This window comes from Sesamum indicum, linkage group LG8, assembly GCF_026168435.1.
Source record: "Sesamum indicum cultivar Baizhima isolate 11 linkage group LG8, ASM2616843v1, whole genome shotgun sequence".
NCBI lineage: Eukaryota > Viridiplantae > Streptophyta > Magnoliopsida > Lamiales > Pedaliaceae > Sesamum > Sesamum indicum.
Genome location: NC_142664.1, coordinates 23,645,888 through 23,664,380, shown reverse-complemented (window position 1 = coordinate 23,664,380; position 18,493 = coordinate 23,645,888). Strand labels below are relative to the sequence as shown.

The 18,493-nt window shown below is 40.4% G+C and overlaps 3 protein-coding genes across 3 annotated transcripts; 1 reads left to right on the top strand and 2 right to left on the bottom strand.

Moving 5' to 3' along the window:
• Positions 1 to 1,862: 1,862 nt before the first annotated feature.
• LOC105180197 (putative late blight resistance protein homolog R1A-3) lies at positions 1,863 to 8,343 on the bottom strand. Its single transcript, XM_011103860.3, has 3 exons — positions 7,880 to 8,343; positions 7,083 to 7,202; positions 1,863 to 4,539 (listed from the first exon to the last, which is right to left on the bottom strand). The coding sequence occupies exons 1-3, from the start codon at positions 8,235 to 8,237 to the stop codon at positions 2,024 to 2,026; spliced, it is 2,994 nt and encodes a 997-aa protein (XP_011102162.1). The 5' UTR covers positions 8,238 to 8,343; the 3' UTR covers positions 1,863 to 2,023.
• Positions 8,344 to 9,839: 1,496 nt separating this feature from the next.
• LOC105180198 (uncharacterized) lies at positions 9,840 to 12,139 on the bottom strand. Its single transcript, XM_011103861.3, has 2 exons — positions 11,423 to 12,139; positions 9,840 to 10,428 (listed from the first exon to the last, which is right to left on the bottom strand). The coding sequence occupies exons 1-2, from the start codon at positions 12,137 to 12,139 to the stop codon at positions 9,964 to 9,966; spliced, it is 1,182 nt and encodes a 393-aa protein (XP_011102163.3). The 3' UTR covers positions 9,840 to 9,963.
• Positions 12,140 to 12,347: 208 nt separating this feature from the next.
• On the top strand, positions 12,348 to 17,507 carry LOC148787319 (uncharacterized). The gene has a single exon (XM_088883568.1). The coding sequence runs from the start codon at positions 12,348 to 12,350 to the stop codon at positions 17,505 to 17,507; it is 5,160 nt and encodes a 1,719-aa protein (XP_088739694.1).
• Positions 17,508 to 18,493: the final 986 nt, after the last annotated feature.

The window sequence follows — 18,493 nt, the reverse complement described above, 5'->3', positions numbered from 1 at the left end:
TTAAGTCTATAATATCCATTTTATTCATTTCTTTCACATTTAAATATATTTTAAATTGATTTCTTTACATAATTAATTTGTTTAAATATGTTTGACTAATTTAAATTATTTATTGAGCCAAATATATTATAATAAATTATATTTATTTATTAAATATATTATTTTAAATATAAAAAACACTAAAAAGTATATAATTTTTCTACCCTAATTGTTTTCCAAATTATTTAAGCGCATACCGTAATTACTATTTATTGAAAATATAGGGGTGTTATACAATTTACCTTAATTATTTTCCAAATTAAATTTAATAAGTTTTGATTAATACACTTTTTATTATATTAACTAGGTTTCATGTCTTATATATTACAAACTATTTTCTTTCATGCATGCTTTGCTAGGTAGACATTATGCCATTGATTACCTATTTTGTATGAATCGGTAAGTACGTATGGACAATTTTTTATTTTTCAATGCATAATAATTATTTATCATCAATTATTATATTCAATGACTTCATGATATATGTTGTTTATGTGTAAATTATTATGTCTTTTGTTTAATTTATATTTACATATCTATTCCAAAAAAAAAAAAAAAAAATCCTCAATCGACAAGCAAGGTGAAGATTACAAGGGCAAGGAATGAACAAATTAATTTTTCTTTTGTTGCTTTTTTTTATGGGTTAGGGGCCATTAGTATCAGGAACACGTATTCGGACTTCATACATATTTTGAGTGAGAGATAGTATGATGTTAGGATAATCGATCAACATGAGTATGTGAGATTGTATTATTCTTGCGATGCAAACCTATAGGTGCACATATCCAATCTAACATTATAGGACTTCATTGTAAAATTAGAGTGCACTCAGACGAAATACCTCCACCCCTCGGCATCAGAAAGGTGACACATTGTGTCTTCTTTCGTCTGATAATTGGTATGTCGGGTCATGTGCTTTTTATCATTGGTGTAGTAATTGGGGAAAGGGTGTGACATGGGGTAATAGGTCACCAACCTATTGGGACACCTCATCATAGCATCTTTGGAGCATATTGTGCTCGACCTTGATCTTCACTAGCCGGGCAACCACCAACAATTGAGATTAATCACAATCCTTGTACAAGAATTGATCGACAACATACACTACATCAAAAAATCGGGTACCATAGATTTCCCAGCTGTACACTACATCACAATCTTTTTGTTTTGCTTCTACTTGGTTTTAATTTATAAAAATATGGGAATGATACGATTCAATTTTTGTAAAAGAAGAGAGAAATCACTATACTTTTTACCCTAATTTTTTTTCAAGATTTTTGTTCCCTCATCAAATGTGGTTATTTAATTTTTTCTCCAAAATGGTCTCAAATTGAAAAACAGACAAATTTTCTCTCAAACAAAACATACTTAACAATAATGCACGTATGCTACACCGTTAAATTACAAACAAAAAAGTGGATGAGGACCAAAAATATTAATTTTTATAAGTTATGGGACTAAAAGTACTAATTCTTTAATAAATGGGACCAAAAGTGAAACGGGTCTAATTTATAAAATTAAAAATATTATATTCTCTATTTATTATAGGCACATCAAGAATTAATTATAACCTTGTCATAATTTATATATAATATATTAAAAACAAGAACAATGCAAGAGTTTTAGTGGTTTGTGACCTCTCATGGTCCACAAGTTGTACGCATAACATGATTAACGGAGAAAGCATGTGTTCCCATAATAGTCCATCAATTATTAAACAAAAATACACGTAAATATTAAAATTAAAAAAACTTCAAGTTATAAAACACAATATAAGAAAATCATAATAAATTAAACAAAAAAAAATCCTAACATATGGGATATAAAATATAATTTTCCGTATTCGGTGTATTTCCCACTTCGAGCATAAAACATCATAACAAAAAAATTATACACATACAGAGAAATAATATCGCAAATATAATTTTTTCGATGCCTAACTGAAACTTAATTCCACGAATTGCCTTTGGAGCCAAGGTGCGACTCATGACTTGCGCTTCTTATCATTCTCCGAAGACTTAACACAAACCTGAAGCTTTCTCCGGGCGGGAATTTTATCTGCCCAATGCTTTGTAGAAGCCACCAGAGAAGGGTTGCAGTCATCCAGCTCAATCATTTCAAGACATACAATATCTCCAATTTCCTTAGAGATCTCTTTCAATTTGTAGCAGTGACGAAGGATTAGCCGCTCAAGGGATGGAAACCAACTCTTGACATACCAATCCTCCAGATCAGTGTCTTCAATTAGTAGGAACCTAAGCTTAGAGAAGATAGACAGCTTTGTGTTCCACACTTGGCCTTGAAAGGCATAGCATTGCAGTTTGAGCACTTCAAGATTCTCCAATCTAGCAATAGTACTCATGTATTCCCATGGAAATCCAAGTCCACTCAAAGTTAACTTCTTAAGGCCAGGTGGAAATATAGGAACAGAGGCTGCTGGGACAAGAAGCTGCAAATTAGGATTCACTACCGACCACTTGAGTGATTCAAGTTTATGGAGGGAGGCAAGAAGCTCAAAGCAACACAAGGGTTCATCAACGTCTGGTGCTAATTCCATTTGAACTCCTAATTTGATTAGATTCGGTATTCTTTCAAAAACCTTATAGGTACAACTGTGAGCACTAACACCTAAAAGTGTTGAGAGATTCAGCAAGAAAGCATCGTTGGAAGTGGGATCTGGTAGGTCCCTTCCCATGACTTGGAGATGCCTCAATTCCTTCATATCCCAAATTTCCATGGGTAGATATGACTGACGAGCCTCAGATGATAAGATGCGTAGACATTGTCGAACAATCAAGTATTGAAGATACCGGAGATTGGATATAGAGGCAGGAAGCTTTCCATTATAAGTGAAGGCAAGGTACCTTAATTTAATTAGTTTTACTACTTCAATCGGAAACTCATAGAAACGGACTGTAAGTGCATCCAGTACCCTCAACAAACTAAAGCCCATACATTTTGGCACTGGATACTCATGGTGCGGACCAGTACAGAGAAGGGAACGTGCATTTGAAACGGACGCCATTGAGTTGCGTACATCTTTGATGCCAAACAAGGTGTTGTTATGGATGCAAAGCCGGCGCTGGCTTCCAATAATTTTATTGGCATTACTATTCATGATATGGAAAAACTTGTCCTTCTCAGCTTCTCGCGTACATAGATGCCAAAAGACAGAATGGACCTTGCAAGTCTTAATTGTGCCACTGGAGCTGGGCTCACGCAAAAGAACAACACTTTTAAATATAAGGCTCCTCAAACATTCCCTGGCAATGTTTTCTAAGCTTTTATGAGAATTTCGTTCAAGAAATCCTTCTGCACACCATAAATTGATGATCTTGGAGGTATGGATCTCAAAATCAAGTGGAAAAACTCCCATATAGAGAAAGCACGCTTTTAAATGATGAGGTAAGTGCTTGTAGCTCAAGTATAGTGCCTTCGTCGCATCCTCATCTGCACCAATGATAGCTGAACTTTCTTTCTCTGCTACTCTATCCCAGTACTCGGGCTTCCTCTCTGCTTTTGACAGATGCTTGGCTAGAGCATTGATAGCGAGAGGAAGTCCTTCGCACTTCTTAGCAATCTTCTTTCCTGCATCCTCAAGTTGATGAGGGCATAAGTGCTCCTCGCCAAACACTTTTCTACGAAGAAGAAGCCAACTTTCTTCTTCAGTTAGGAAGTTTTTTTCAATAATTGCATCACTGCTAGCATATTTAGCAACTTCATGTAGCCTAGTTGTCATCAAGACTGAACTTCCATTGTTGTTGTTTGGAAAGTACATTTCCAACTCATCCCAGACCTGTGTATTCCATATGTCATCCACAACAATTAGGTATCTCTTACGTTCCAAACTTGTGTATGCAAACTTGGCTAATTCCTTGTCTCCTCCTGTACGTATCTTATCAAACATAAGACCCATAGCATTGAGAACACCTTGCGTGATTTCTTTCGTTGAAAATTCTGGGCCTACTGTGAGCCAATATTTAAAGTCGAAAGCAGTTGAAATGAATATATCATCGTAAACTTTTCTAGCGAGAGCAGTCTTACCTATGCCTGCCATCCCAACGATGGAGACTATTTTCCGCTTGGAATCTTCGGATGGTCCCTTGTGGTGGATGATCGCTTTCTTCACGTTTCTTAATTCATCATCTAATCCAACCATCTTTGCCTTCTTTTCAGAAAACTGAACAATTCCTGACGAGACAACTGCACTTTCATCTTCTTCAGGCTGTGCGGATGTGTTGTTTAATTGCTCCTCGATCTTTTGAGTGAATAAATTAATCTCTTCCTCCAAGTAGCTCCTCTCAGCTCCATGGAGGTGTTGAGATTGTGGGAGAAAATATTGATTTGAAACTTGGAGTGATTCGAGGACATCTTCCAGTCTCCAGGCTGCCTCTCTGATTTCCCTTTCCAGAGCAGCTGGCACCCTTATGTTGTCTCCTTCTTCCAAACTAAAAAGTTCGTGTAAGGACTTAACCTCCTTGTAAGCAACTTGTATGAATCCTGGAGGAGAGAGAAGAAAGAAATTTGAGAAGAATGTGAAGACGTTGAATTGTAAGCTTAAAGAGAAATCAAAGTAACATAAGCCATTTTTAGAAATTTTAATTCAGATCGGGTTTGGTTGGATTTGAATTAATTATATGGTAAATGTAATACAGTTATCATCGCGTAATTGGTACACAATTTAGGAAAAATGATCGATACATTTGCTCTTTAATTGATTTGGGTAGACCAAACCTAATTTGGGTAAAAATTTTCATTATTTTGAATTATTTTTCCTAAGAACTTGCACATTTAATACTAAGTTGGTAAAGAGAAATCTTAAACCATTATGGTCAAGTATTAATTTCTAACACTAGAAGAGACACAATATTTAACTATTTATCATGATTAAAAATAAATAGACTTGACATCCACTCGAGATGTTGCAGTGTTTTTCCTAGAGGACCACTACATACTGGTTGAATACAAACTCCAAAGTCTCTATAGTACTTTCCTGTGGAGAATGGGCTTAGCTTGATGTTATACAGAAAAAGGATTGAAAATCACTCATAATTTACTAAGTATTAAGGGTCACAACCATATAAGAAAGTGAAGACAGTCACCGATTGGGCAGTATACTACTACTTTGACACTACAACTATTTCATTAGTGTTCCCACCAGTCACCTGAAACACCGTTCTCCTTGCCCTCTTACAATCCAAGGATTGTATTCATTCTTTGGCTAGTTATATAAGAAATATTGACTACACTAGACACTCCTTAGTTACAACATTTTGGAACACAATGCATATTTAGTGATGATCAGGAAGAGGAATCCTGTTCTCATCTCTGCTTTGAGTGCACATATGCTACTTGAGTTGTTAGACATATTCAAAGATTGATCAAGTGGAAATGGCATTATAGATAATGGCAGCAACACATTCAATAGGCAGCTAAGGAGTGGAGAAGAAGACATCTTGTGAATGCAACTAATTGAGCTGTCTTGGCTTCACTAGTGGAGCACATATGGACGGAACAAGATTAGACAAAAACTACTATTACATTATATCCCATCATCATTAGAGGTAGTTTCTATCTTTAGAATATGGACAATAGTCTAGTACAACAAGGTCAATTATATATTTTCTGTATATCACATTAAATATATGGAATATACTATTCACCAAAATAATAATTGATTGAACACCAACAATGTCATCTCACTCCTCCAATAAATATCTCAAAAGTTCAAATCATCTCTTAATTGGAAACCAGCTAATCTCAAGAAACCAATTATAAAATCAAACATTGCTGCTAATGATTACTAATGTCTAAACCTTATGAAATAATCAATACTATACTTGTTGCATAAGTTCCTTTCCACCTATCAGACATAGTATGTCTCCAAATATTTCTTAAACGATTGACGTCTAATATCCAACACAAACTTATAATATTATCACAAAGACTATCACAACAAGATCAACGACATAAATTTCTTAGTTCAACACTCCAATTGTAATAAATCATGTACTGGTCAGCCGCCCAACAATGATTAATAACAATTTTAGCACTGAACAATCCAAAAGTTTCCAAAGTAACTTAGACTCTTGAACCTCAACTCTAATCAGCAAACTTATACCGTAGGTCCGAAAATCTTTGCCTAATATAGCTCAACAAGTAACTTGAGCTATGATACCATCTTGTCATGCCCCAAAAGTAGGCCTCCCCTTGTAGAGCTATTTCCGGGTTGTGATCTAATTTAAATTATAACAACCATAAACTCACCAAAAACAATAGTAAAATGGTCAGACTGATCACATGTTTTTAAAATTCAACCTCTTTCCCATCACCTTGATCTCTTTCTTAGGTCAGTTGGGCTGATTTGTTCACAACGTCACTTCTATTTAAAGAAGGAAATGCAAAATATGTAAGAAAAAGTTTAGTGAGACCATGTGTAGGTGCACGTGGAAGAAAATAGTCAATATAGAAAAGTTGATCAAAATATGTTAAACCTCATATTGTTGGAAACAATGATAATCAAGTCTGTGAAGACCATATCGGGCAAAAATCAAATTATATGTGTCTCCCAAAAAACCGTTTACTATCTTATCCTTTATGTAGGGAGCGAGCGACCCCATGATTGCATAGAATTGGCCATGCCTAGGTACATAGGGGCGTCAATTACATACAGACAACCTCTAACTTGCTTGTGAAAGGACATCTAAGTGGAAAAGGAATGATGAAACCTCAACTGGCAGCCCAATGTTACCCCAACATGCCTCGGGCCTATTGACCGCTTAGTAAGAATCGTATGATCAAATCCATAAACCCAGTCAAACATTAATCATATAGGAAATAGATAAGTAGATAATTTAAAGATCATATGCATATTCAATTATAACGAATTGAGCAATATCAAGATAGATAAGACTTTTTGCTCCTAATGAAAGTTTATAACGAATATCAAAATATCACATGATGTACTTATATAGACATGCACAATGTTCATAAAATATTCCTTTAATTTTACAAATACTTATATAATTTTAAATGATACTCACCAGGTATCAACAAGTTTGTAGTCGTTGTGCGAGATTGTCCCTTTCTCCATCGCATAACTACATTGCGGTGAATAACTCCGAAACAATCCATGCTACAAAGTCCTCTTCTTATGCCTCTCGCTATTACATGACAACAATGTCTTTGTTATGTAATGTATATGCTCTCATAAATTTAAACGCTAATAAGATATTATTTTTGCTAATACAATCATAAGCTCATGATGGCTTGGAAACAAACAATATGCATCGCTTTAGTTTGATATCATCTCTTTTTTAAATAATATGACCATTTTAATTGAACAAATATTATTAATAAAATTCAATAATATTTGTCTCATTGTCTAATTGAACAACCAGTCACATTAGTATCATTTCAAAAAAGTAATTATAGTCTTTTTATTGATTTGAAAGAAGTTAATTAACAATTTCTAGTAAAATTATCATTAATTTTGATGAGTCAAACTGTTAATTATAAAAAAAATATAACAGACAGCAGATAAACTTTTTTTCTAGTTAACTGACTAGGGAAAATAAAATAGTTTAATTAGAAAAATAAATTAATCTTAAATTAAATAATCAAGTTTAGTACAATTTCTGCTTTATTCCAATTAACTCAAATAAGTTTTTGCGAATACATTTTAAACAAAAAATATGTAAAAAAGAATAAATCTCATGGGTAATAATAAATTAATTTGCTAAAAATAATACATAATATATTAGATACAGGGTGTGACAAACATAAACGCTGTAGATATATATATTTACATAAATATTTTGTTTGATAAAATTGAAATTACCAATAGTTTGTGCGATAGGCAGATCTTGGAGTTGTTGAGGCCAGAAAGGGTGGGTGCTGAGTTCCTCTTTGATTTCCTTGAGATTTTGGGCATAGGAATTGATCTCTTCCTTCTCATCCTTGTCTTCCCAGAAGTCGATTACAGATTCTTCAAACAAAGCTTCTAATCTGCATATCACCTCTCTCATCTGCCGTCCCACATCTTTCAAGATCTGGCTGTCATAGCTTCTGTATGCTTGTCCAGCAGTATTAAGCAGTTCAAGTATGGACATCAACCCCTCCTCGTAAGCTTGTTCAAAATCTGATTGGACAAACTTCTTCATTGTGTACCTAAGAGAAATCAAAGCAGCAAAAGCCATCTTTGATTGCTCACACACCCCACCAAACGGGGAGAAATTATATTAAAGCATGACCACGTCTGATCCTCATCATGTGCTGTCCACTTAGTGCTTGTTAACTTACATGATATATATGTAAAATGAGTATCAATTTATTTATAATATGAATGGGATAAAAATGCCAAAATTTTGATAGTTAGGTGACAAAAATTTAACTTTTAGGATACCATTGTGTGAACTCTTGCTATGAAAATATAAAATTTAGTCTCCGGATACATATTTAATTAATTAAAAGTGATGAGATTACAGAATAATTAATGTGCGGCTTAGTGTATAAAATATAATTCTACTTTGAAATTTAGTCTGCGGATGCATATATATATATATATATATATATATTTATTATTTAATATCATGAAATGACGATGGTATGAAATAATAAATCAACAACTTGGTGTATAAAATTGGCGATGAAATGGGCGAGGGCATCTAGAAAAGTTGGCCATCATGTGGAAAAATTAAATATAGATCCATACTCATAATTGCAACTAAATAGTTAAATATATGGCATGGCAAATTTGACATTTGATATAATCTATCTATCTATGTATTTAGAATGTTGTTTGACTAAAATGATTCAATTTGAAGAATTACTAACTTTTTGGTATTTTTAATTATTTAAATGTAATGAAAACTTTGTATATATGTTGGCTACATTTAATATTTCTCAGTTTTCAAATAATTTATTTTATCATTTAATCCATGCAACAACTTTGACCTTGCTATTAACTATAAAGCTGAGGTAGGTTTCTAACAGCAGCAATTTCTCTAATATTTTAACTTTAATATTTTTTTCGCCTATGAATGAAATGACTAGGTTTTTTAGGTTCGTTGATTTGAAGCGTTATCGTTTTGATTGTTTGAGTCTGGTGGCGATAGCCTCTACTATAATTTTCACTGGCTTTACCATTAGTACCTTTTTCTTTTCCACGTATAAATGGATTAACGATATTTTGAGTTTAACCCATCTCAAATATGATCGTTTTTTGCTATTTAGCCCCTTTTGTAAATGCCATTTTGCTACAGTGTCATTTGTCCAATGGCAAAATGTGGTACTTTCGGTCTATTGCCCGTGTGGTGATGCCATTTTGCTACTATGTTGTTTTGCCTAATGACCTTTTAAACGAGGTGGTTTGGACTAATAAAAAATAGTTGAAGTAAATAACTATTAACTAAGGCTGCAAAACGATGTAAGCGTGATTAAAATATTTGTTATGGCTAAAATCATGCCAAATATTTTGACCATGACTTTTAGTCGTAGTATATAATTTTTTCACGGTGGAAAAGTTAGTTTTTTGTATCGATTTATCTAATGGTCATTTACCATGGTCTTTAGCCAATAATAATTTTTTTCTAATGGAGCACTGTATGTACTCCTTTTCGCTAACAATTTAACAAAAATGGATAATGGGATAAAATTATAATTTTTTTAGACTTGTAAGATTAAATCTGTTGAGTCTGATATCAATGGGACCAAAATAAAAAATAATGTAAATTAAAATTTTCGCCAATTGAATCTTGACTAGAGTTTCCAATTTGTTTGCAAAATGCACTTACACAATTCAATTGCAGCACATATAGCACACACGCAAACTGAATGTCGACTCTCAACAAAATTTCTGTTACAAAGTAGAAGATGAATAAAGTTTGCAAGTCCGATTTTGACTTGCCTTTGAACCTACTCTGACTACTTGCCTTTGCCATTCTCCTCCAGAGAGCTCTTCACACAAACTTCCAGACCAGCAAATCCCCAGGCGTGTTGTATTTGCTTTGCTGAAGCCACAAGAGAAGGGGTGCCATCAACTATCTCTATCATTTCAAGGCATACATGTTCTCCAATGCTTCGAGGGATCTCTTTCAATTTGTAGCAGTGGTGAATGAGTAAGCGCTGAAGACATGGGAAATCAAAACAACCAACTCTCCAGTATTCCAAGTCAGTGTCTTCAATTAGAAGAACTCTAAGTTTCAAGAATCCCCCCTCAAAAGTTTCCCATTCCGGCCCTCGAAAGGCGTAGCATCGTAGTTTAAGCACCTCAAGATTCGGCAAACAAGCAATAAGATTCATTTCTTCCCAAGGAAGTCCAAGTCCACCGAGTGTTAACTTTCTAAGAAACACTGGGAAAAATGGAGCAGGAGGCTTGGGGCCAAGACCCTGCAACTTGAGATTAGGATTCACTGCGGAACATTTGAGTGATTTAAGTTTAATGAGATAGACAAGATCATAAAAGCAAATTAAAGGTTCAGCAGTATCTGGTGGCACTTCAATTCGAATTCCTAATCTCTTCAGATTCGGGATTCTTTTAATAACCTCTTTGGTGCAACTGCGAATGCTAATACCTGAAAGTGTTAAGAGGTTCGGTAAGAGGACATCCTCAGAACTAGGATCTGCTATGTCGCTTCCCATAACCTCGAGATGCCTCAATTCTTGCATAGTCCAGACCTCCATGGGCAAATACGACCGACTATTGCCATAATATATGATGCTTAGATATTGATGAACAATCAAGTACTGAAGATACCGGAGTTTGGATATGGAATCAGGGAGCATCCCGTTATAAGTGATGGCCAGGTATCTTAACTGAACTAATTTCACTACTCCACTCGGGAAACCATAGAAGCGGATAGTAAGTGCATCCAGTACTCTCAACAAACTAAAATTCAAATACATTGGTATTGGATACTGATGGTGTGGACCAGTGCAGAGGAGCGGAACGCACATTTGGAGCGGATGTCGTTGACTTGCGCACATTTTTTATACCAAATACAGCGTTGTTATGAATGCATAGTCGACGCTGGCTTTCTATACCTTGATTAGCAATACTATCAATGACATGAAAAAACTTATGCTCCCCAGCTTCTCTCATACATATATGCCAAAAAGCAGGATAGACGTTGCACGTTTTAATTCCACCAGAGGAGGCGGGCTCACGGACTTTAATGACATTTGAGGACACAAGCTTCTTAAGAGATTTCATGGCAGAATCTTCTAAAGATGTTTGGATCCAATATGGTTGAACAAATCCCTCAGCACACCATAGGTTGGTGAGCTTGGAGGCAGTGATGTCTGAGTCATGAGGGAAAACTCCCATATAGAGAAAAAATGGTTTCAGGTATTGTGGTAAATACTTGTAGCTCTTATATAGTACCTCTGATGCTTCCTTGTCTGCACCGATGATGGCTGTATGCACTTTCTTGGTTGCCTGCTTCCAGTACTCTGGCGTCCTCTCGGCATCGTGTAGGTGTCTGGCAACTGCAATGATTGTGAGAGGAAGTCCTTCACACTTCTTGACAATCTTCCTTCCAGCTTTCTCAAGTTCAGGAGGGCATGATGAATGGTCTCCACCAAACACCTTATCGCAAAAAAGAAGCCAACTTTCTTGTTGATTCAGGAACCTCTTTTTAAAATGCCATTCTCCGAGTCGGGCGTATTCAGCTACTTGTTCTAGCCTAGTTGTTATGATGATCCGACTTCCATTACTATTGTCTGGACAATAGTTTCTCACCTCTTCCCAACATCTCTGATCCCATATGTCATCGAACACAATTAGGTATCTCGTTGATGGGTATATGTATAACCCCCCTGCAAAAAGACTAAAAAGCCCTTCATTAAGGGTAGGATGGTCATTTCCGCGACCGGATCCGCGTACCTCACAGCGGGCGGGTCGCAGAGGACCCGACCCGGGTCGTAGGAACCGACAGAAGACCTGGACAATGACGACCATTCGATCAGAATGGAAATCAACCAGATGAGGCCACGTGGCCCAGTACTTGCCGTACAACTGGATACTATAAATAGACCCCGATACGCCGTAAACCAGGTAACTGCTGCACATTAATTGAGATCGAACTTTGAGATAGAGCATATTTCTCTCGATCAACCTAACTTGAGCGTCGGAGGGTCATTGTCGGGGACATACCCGACGAGCTCACGGTTCGTGTTTTATTCTCAGGGGATCCAAAACCTGTTTCGGAAGAGTTAGTCGATCAGCGGTGAGATCGTCTCAGGAGATCGAATAATTCGACCCGGATCAGTTGGCGCCGTCTGTGGGAACTTCTGAGAATTCTATCATTATGGAAGGTTCATCGAGGAGAAATGCTGCCGAGGAAGAAACACCCAGGAGAGGAGCAGGTGCAACCATCCAAATCACTCCGGATGAGTTGCAAAGAATGATAGACGAGGCAAGCAGAAAGGCCATAGTAGAATATGAAAGGAGAACAGCGACCCCCCTGGTCAAAAAAATTGCTAGAAGGCAGTTATTCGAAAACGTGGAGCCAATAAGAGAGTCAAGAGTTCAAGGGGAACATGATCATTGCAGTAAGCGACCAGCATCATCCGATGCAGGTTCCAGCAGCCATGGACGCGCAAAAAGAAGAGAGCCGGTTATATCCAAGGCCGAAGTGGAAAGCGTGGGCAAACAGATACACAGCCTAAACAAGCAGATCGACGAGTTGAAGAAACGGGGGGAGATCGTCGCACAGAACAAGAACTCCCCTTTCTGTAATGAAATCCTCGTTCAGACCGTCGAGCCAGGGTTCAGGGTGCCCGATCTGAGGAGATATGATGGGATGAGAGACCCCCAGGAGCATGTGGCCGCCTTTGAAATGGTGATGAATCTTTACGGACAATCAGCCCCGATAATGGCTAAATTGTTCGCGACCACACTTACGGGAAAAGCTCAGGAGTGGTTCACGAACCTACCCCGTGGAAGCATCGAGTCCTACGAGCAGCTCGTGCAAAAGTTCAATTTCCATTTTGCGAGCAAGAAGAAACAAAAGAGGTCGGCTACCCATCTGTTCAACATCCGACAGAGAGAAGATGAGACGCTGAAAAATTTCATGGGTCGATTCAACAATGAGACCCTGGAGGTGCAAGAGTTGAGGATTGACATGCTCGTGAGTATCCTCATCCACGGACTCAGGAAGGGCTCTTTCGCCTCCGCCCTCGCGCGAGATCCGCCCTTCGATGTCGAGCAACTGATGGCGATAGCACAGAAATATATTGACGAAGAGGAGATGAACGCGATGAAAGACTCGGAACGAAGGGAGCGGGAGTACATTCCCAGACGACCTCATGAGGGAAGAGGAGGAAACGACAAACCGAAAGCGGAGAAACGGAGGGAGCCCAAGTACGTGCCGAAATACCACAATTACACTCCTTTGGCAATGTCTCGAGAGAAGGCTCTGATGATGGTAGAGAATGCCGACGTGCTGAAATGGCCTAGACATACGAGATACACCCCCACCAAGAAAACGTCTAACAAGTACTGTCGTTTCCATCGGGAGAGAGGACACAGTACAGAGGAGTGCTACCAGCTGAAAGACGAGATCGAAAGGCTCGTTCGACAGGGGCACTTCCGAGATCGCGTGCCCCCAAATTGTAAGATCGGAGGGGGAGGGAGGAGTAGATCGAGAAGCCCGGACCGAGACAGAAACCCGGGCCCATCAAGGATCGACAAACCCCCGACGGGTGCGAACAACGCACCCACTAAAGGCATCATATACACCATTGCGGGAGGATCGACTGCGGGAGATTCGAGTCGAACACGGAAGAGATGCGCCCGAACAGCCGGATCGGTGAGACAGAAGGAATTCGTGCTGAAGGTGGAGGGCGAAGAGGCCATCTCATTTAACAGCTCGGACAGATTGGAGGACGGTGGAGAAAACGACCCCATGGTCATCAAGCTCGATATCGCGAACTTCACCGTCCACAAAGTGTTGATTGACAGCGGGAGCTCAGCGGACATAATTTTCAAAAATGTCGTAGACCGGATGGGGCTGGAAAACGCGAGGCTCGAACCCGTAAAAACCCCGCTGGTTGGATTTGGAGGAAGCGAAGTGGCCTCGCTAGGGACGATAGAGCTGCCAGTGTCCATGGGCGCAGAGCCGAAGAGGAAAACGCTGATGGTTAAATTCTTGGTGGTCGATACCCCGTTCACGTACAATGTCATACTGGGACGGCCCGGGTTGAACTCGTTCCGAGCGGTCATCTCCACGTACCATATGAAGATGAAATTCCCCACTGAATATGGGATCGGGGAGGTATCGTGCGACCAGAAGGAGGCCCGCAAATGCTACAATTTGTCAATAAAGGGAGAGCCGAGGTCGAAGAAACAGAAGGTCAGGGAGGACGCGGAGCCCCGACCATATGAAGCTGAACATTTGAAACCCAGTGAGGAATACAAGGCCATTCAGCTCGCCGCAGAGGACCCCAGCAAGACGACCAGGATAGGTTCCAGCCTAAACGAGGGAGAGATGGCCATGATCGACTTTCTAAGGAAGAACGCGGATATGTTTGCGTGGAGTCCGTCGGATTTCACCGGGATTGACCCGGAGGTCATTGTACATCGGTTGAATGTTGACCCCACTGCTCGACCTGTGCAGCAGAGGAAGAGAAATTTCAGCAAGGAAAAGAACGATGCTATCAGGCAAGAGGTCGAGAAGCTGCTGAAAGCTGGATATATATCGGAAATCCAGTACACGAACTGGCTTTCCAATGTAGTGCTCGTCCCAAAATCTTCAGGAAAATGGCGGATGTGTGTGGATTTCACGGATCTGAATAAGGCGTGCCCTAAAGACCCATACCCGCTGCCGCGGATCGATACCATGGTGGATTCGACCGCAGGGTTCGAACTCTTTTCAATGATGGATGCATACCAAGGATATCACCAGATCCAACTGGCGGAAGAAGATAGAGACAAAACCTCCTTCGTCACAGATAAGGGGATTTATTGCTATAACATGATGCCGTTCGGACTGAAAAATGCGGGTGCGACCTACCAACGATTGGTTAACAAGATGTTCGGCGATCTGCTCGGAAAAACCATGGAGGTATACGTCGACGACATGCTGGTTAAGAGTAAGAGGTCGCAAGACCACATCAAAGATCTCTCGCAGGCGTTCAGTGTAATGAGGTCGCACGGAATGAAGCTCAACCCGGACAAGTGCACCTTTGGAGTGACGGGAGGGAAGTTTTTGGGGTACATGATCAGTGAGCGAGGGATAGAGGCGAACCCAGAAAAAATTCAAGCTATAATGAATCTGAGATCACCCAATTCGGTTAAAGAAGTGCAGAAGCTCACGGGAAAGATCGCATCCTTGAGCAGGTTTATATCTAGATCGGCCGACAAAAGCTTGCCGTTTTTCGAGATCTTGCGGAAGCCCAAAAATTTCGCGTGGACATCGGAATGTGATCAGGCATTACAGGAGTTGAAGAAATACCTCACAAAACCCCCACTGCTCGCAAACCCGAAGGAAGGGGAGACTTTGTTCTTGTACCTAGGGGTGTCCGAAAATGCGGTCAGCTCAGTGCTGGTGAGAGAGGAAGCCAGTAATCAAAATCCGGTGTATTATGTTAGCAAAATGCTCCAAGGAGCTGAATCCCGATACTCGGAGATGGAAAAACTAGCCCTTGCCCTAATTGTAACAGCTCGAAAACTGCGACCATACTTCCAGTCGCACAAGGTGGTGGTATTGACGAACCATCCTCTCAAACACGTGATGTCGCGACCCGAGGCATCAGGAAGACTAATCAAATGGGCAGTAGAGCTGGGACAGCACGACATTGAGTACCAATCCAGAACGGCCCAGAAAGCACAGGTGCTAGCGGATTTTGTGACGGAGTTAATAAGCGACCTGGAACGACCCGAAACGTGTGAACAGCCTTGTTCGAAATGGATGCTGCATGTCGATGGGTCTTCCAACGCGAATAATGGAGGAGCGGGCATATTGATCCAAGGACCCGAGGGCGTCGAGATAGAAGTGGCTGCTCGACTATCATTCCCGGTAACAAATAATGAGGCGGAATACGAGGCATTAGTATTAGGGCTGGAGCTAGCGTATGAGGCAGGCGCTCGCGATCTGGAGGTTTTCACCGACTCACAGCTGATCGCTATGCAAATTGAAGGAGCATACGAGACAAGAGAGAGAACTATGACACAGTACAAAGAGATCGCGCAGCGATTGATGAGAAAGTTTAGTGGATGTTCGCTTTCACAAGTTCCCCGAACAGAAAACGACAAAGCGGATGCCCTGTCAAAATTTGGTGCGGCAATGGATGGAATTCGGGATCGCAAAATCACAGCCCTAATACGCGAGCAGTCAGCCCTCGTAGGAAGATCAGAAGTCCAGGTCGTTTCGACGACAGGGTCTTGGATGAACGAAATCGTAAGCTACCTCGAGGAGGGTACCTTGCCTAGCGACTCGGTGGCAGCCAAAAGACTCAAGTTTCGGGCTGCTCGATTCACACTGTTGGGGGGCCAGCTGTACAAGAGGACGGTGGACGATCCTCTCTTGAAATGCTTGGACGAAGAGAGGGCCATGTACGTGATGCGGGAAATACATGAAGGAAGCTGTGGCAATCATTCCGGGGCGAGATCGCTGGCTCAGAAAGTGATGCGACAGGGATATTTCTGGCCCACTCTAGTCGAAGACTCAAAGAACTTGGTGAGAAAATGCGAAAGCTGTCAGAAGTATGCTTCCTTAATACATCAGCCCGCGACCCCAATGGAACCAATCAAGATAGCGTGCCCATTCGACCAGTGGGGAATTGATATCGTGGGCCCCTTCCCACCCGCGCAAGCTCAGAAGAAGTTCATCATCGTAGCGGTCAAATATTTCTCCAAGTGGGTCGAAGCGGAGGCGGTAGCCAAAATATCCGAGAAGGAAGTTATCAACTTCATCTGGAGGAACATCATATGCAGATTTGGTATACCCCGAATACTGATATCCGATAACGGTACGCAATTCCAAGGCAGGAAGATCACGGAATGGTGCAAGGAGCTCAAGATCGCACAACACTTCACGGCAGTCGCGAACCCTCAGGCGAACGGGCAGACCGAGGTGACCAATCGGACAATCCTGCAACATTTGAAGACGCGCCTTGAGAGCAAGGGATCATGGGTGGACGAACTGCCCGGGGTCCTGTGGGCCTATCGCACGACACCGCGAACCGCCACGGGTGAGACCCCTTTCTGCCTGGTGTATGGAACCGAGGCCATCATTCCTGCTGAAATAGGGGAGGAATCGCAAAGAGTTATGCAGTATGAGCCCGAGGCGAACCAAGCCGAACGAAGCTTCGACCTCACCGTCATCGAAGAAAAAAGGGAGTCCGCATATGCTAGAATCTTACATCACAAGGGCCTAATGATGAAGAGCCACAATCGCAGAATTCGACCCCGCCAGCTGCAGGTGGGAGACCTCGTGCTTTCGGAAGAGTTAGTCGATCAGCGGTGAGATCGTCTCAGGAGATCGAATAATTCGACCCGAATCACTCGTACCAAACAATTTTTGGTAAACAGCGGCGCCTAATTGCCATTGATCAGATTGTTCATGTGTTATATGAATCTCATCACCAATTTTAGCTAGCAAATCCAGCATGATTTCTCTAAATTCAGATTTTGGGCCTACTGAGACAAAAGCAAGAAGGTTGAAATGGCTCCGGATAGCGGAATCTTCCAAAATTTCTTTAGCAAGAGCTGTTTTGCCAATACCCGCCATTCCAACTATTGGCACAACTTCGAATTTATCGTATCTAGGGTAAATTAGCAGCTGTTTGAGTCGAATCAACTCATCATGATCCGATGGAAAGATGTTTGACTTCTTTCCTTGAGAATGACCTGCTGTTGTAGACGAAACAAGTTCGTCGTCTTCTTCAGCAAGCAGCGACGCCGACGGGTTGCTTAATTGCTCCCCGATCTTCTTCACTGTTTCGGTGAAGAAATCAATCTCTTCCTTCACTTTCATGGCCAAGTAGCTGATATCAACTCCATCAGGGGTTTGAGATTGTGACAGAAAATATTGATCTGAAACATGGGCTGATTCAAGTACGTCTTCCAGTCTGAATGCTGCCTCTCTGATTTGCCTTTCCAAAGCCTCCGTCCTCTTGCTGTTGCTCTCTTTCGAACAAAAGATTTTCTCGAAGGACTCAACCTCATCGTATGCAAGTATTAAGATTTCTGGATAGGGTGGAAGAGTAGGAATTTGATGACAAGAATTGAGAAGGCGCTGAATTGTAAGCTTAAGAGAAAGCACAGCAGCATAAGCCATGTCTTATTGATGTTTCTCTCTCTCACACACTCACATAAACGCCAACAAATTGGTGAATGAGAAGTCAACCGTATGAAATGATAATAGTTTACGTTTTATCTTCTTCACCACCAGTAGGTTTTTCTGTTGGCGATGCCGCCCCGAATCTGATTGCTGCCCCTTTTATAAGGGGG

Excerpts from the sequence above, each read along its gene's own strand:
- LOC105180197 (XM_011103860.3), bottom strand. The coding sequence starts at position 8,237 with ATGGCTTTTGCTGCTTTGATTTCTCTTAGGTACACAATGAAGAAGTTT. Across the intron at positions 7,203-7,879 it reads GCCTATCGCACAAACTATTG|CGAGAGGCATAAGAAGAGGA; the intron begins GTAATTTCAATT and ends GTCATGTAATAG. Across the intron at positions 4,540-7,082 it reads TACAAACTTGTTGATACCTG|GATTCATACAAGTTGCTTAC; the intron begins GTGAGTATCATT and ends TCTCTCCTCCAG.
- LOC105180198 (XM_011103861.3), bottom strand. The coding sequence starts at position 12,139 with ATGCTCTATCTCAAAGTTCGATCTCAATTAATGTGCAGCAGTTACCTG. Across the intron at positions 10,429-11,422 it reads CAGACAAGGAAGCATCAGAG|GGTCTTGGCCCCAAGCCTCC; the intron begins GTACTATATAAG and ends CTCAAGTTGCAG.
- LOC148787319 (XM_088883568.1), top strand. The coding sequence starts at position 12,348 with ATGGAAGGTTCATCGAGGAGAAATGCTGCCGAGGAAGAAACACCCAGG.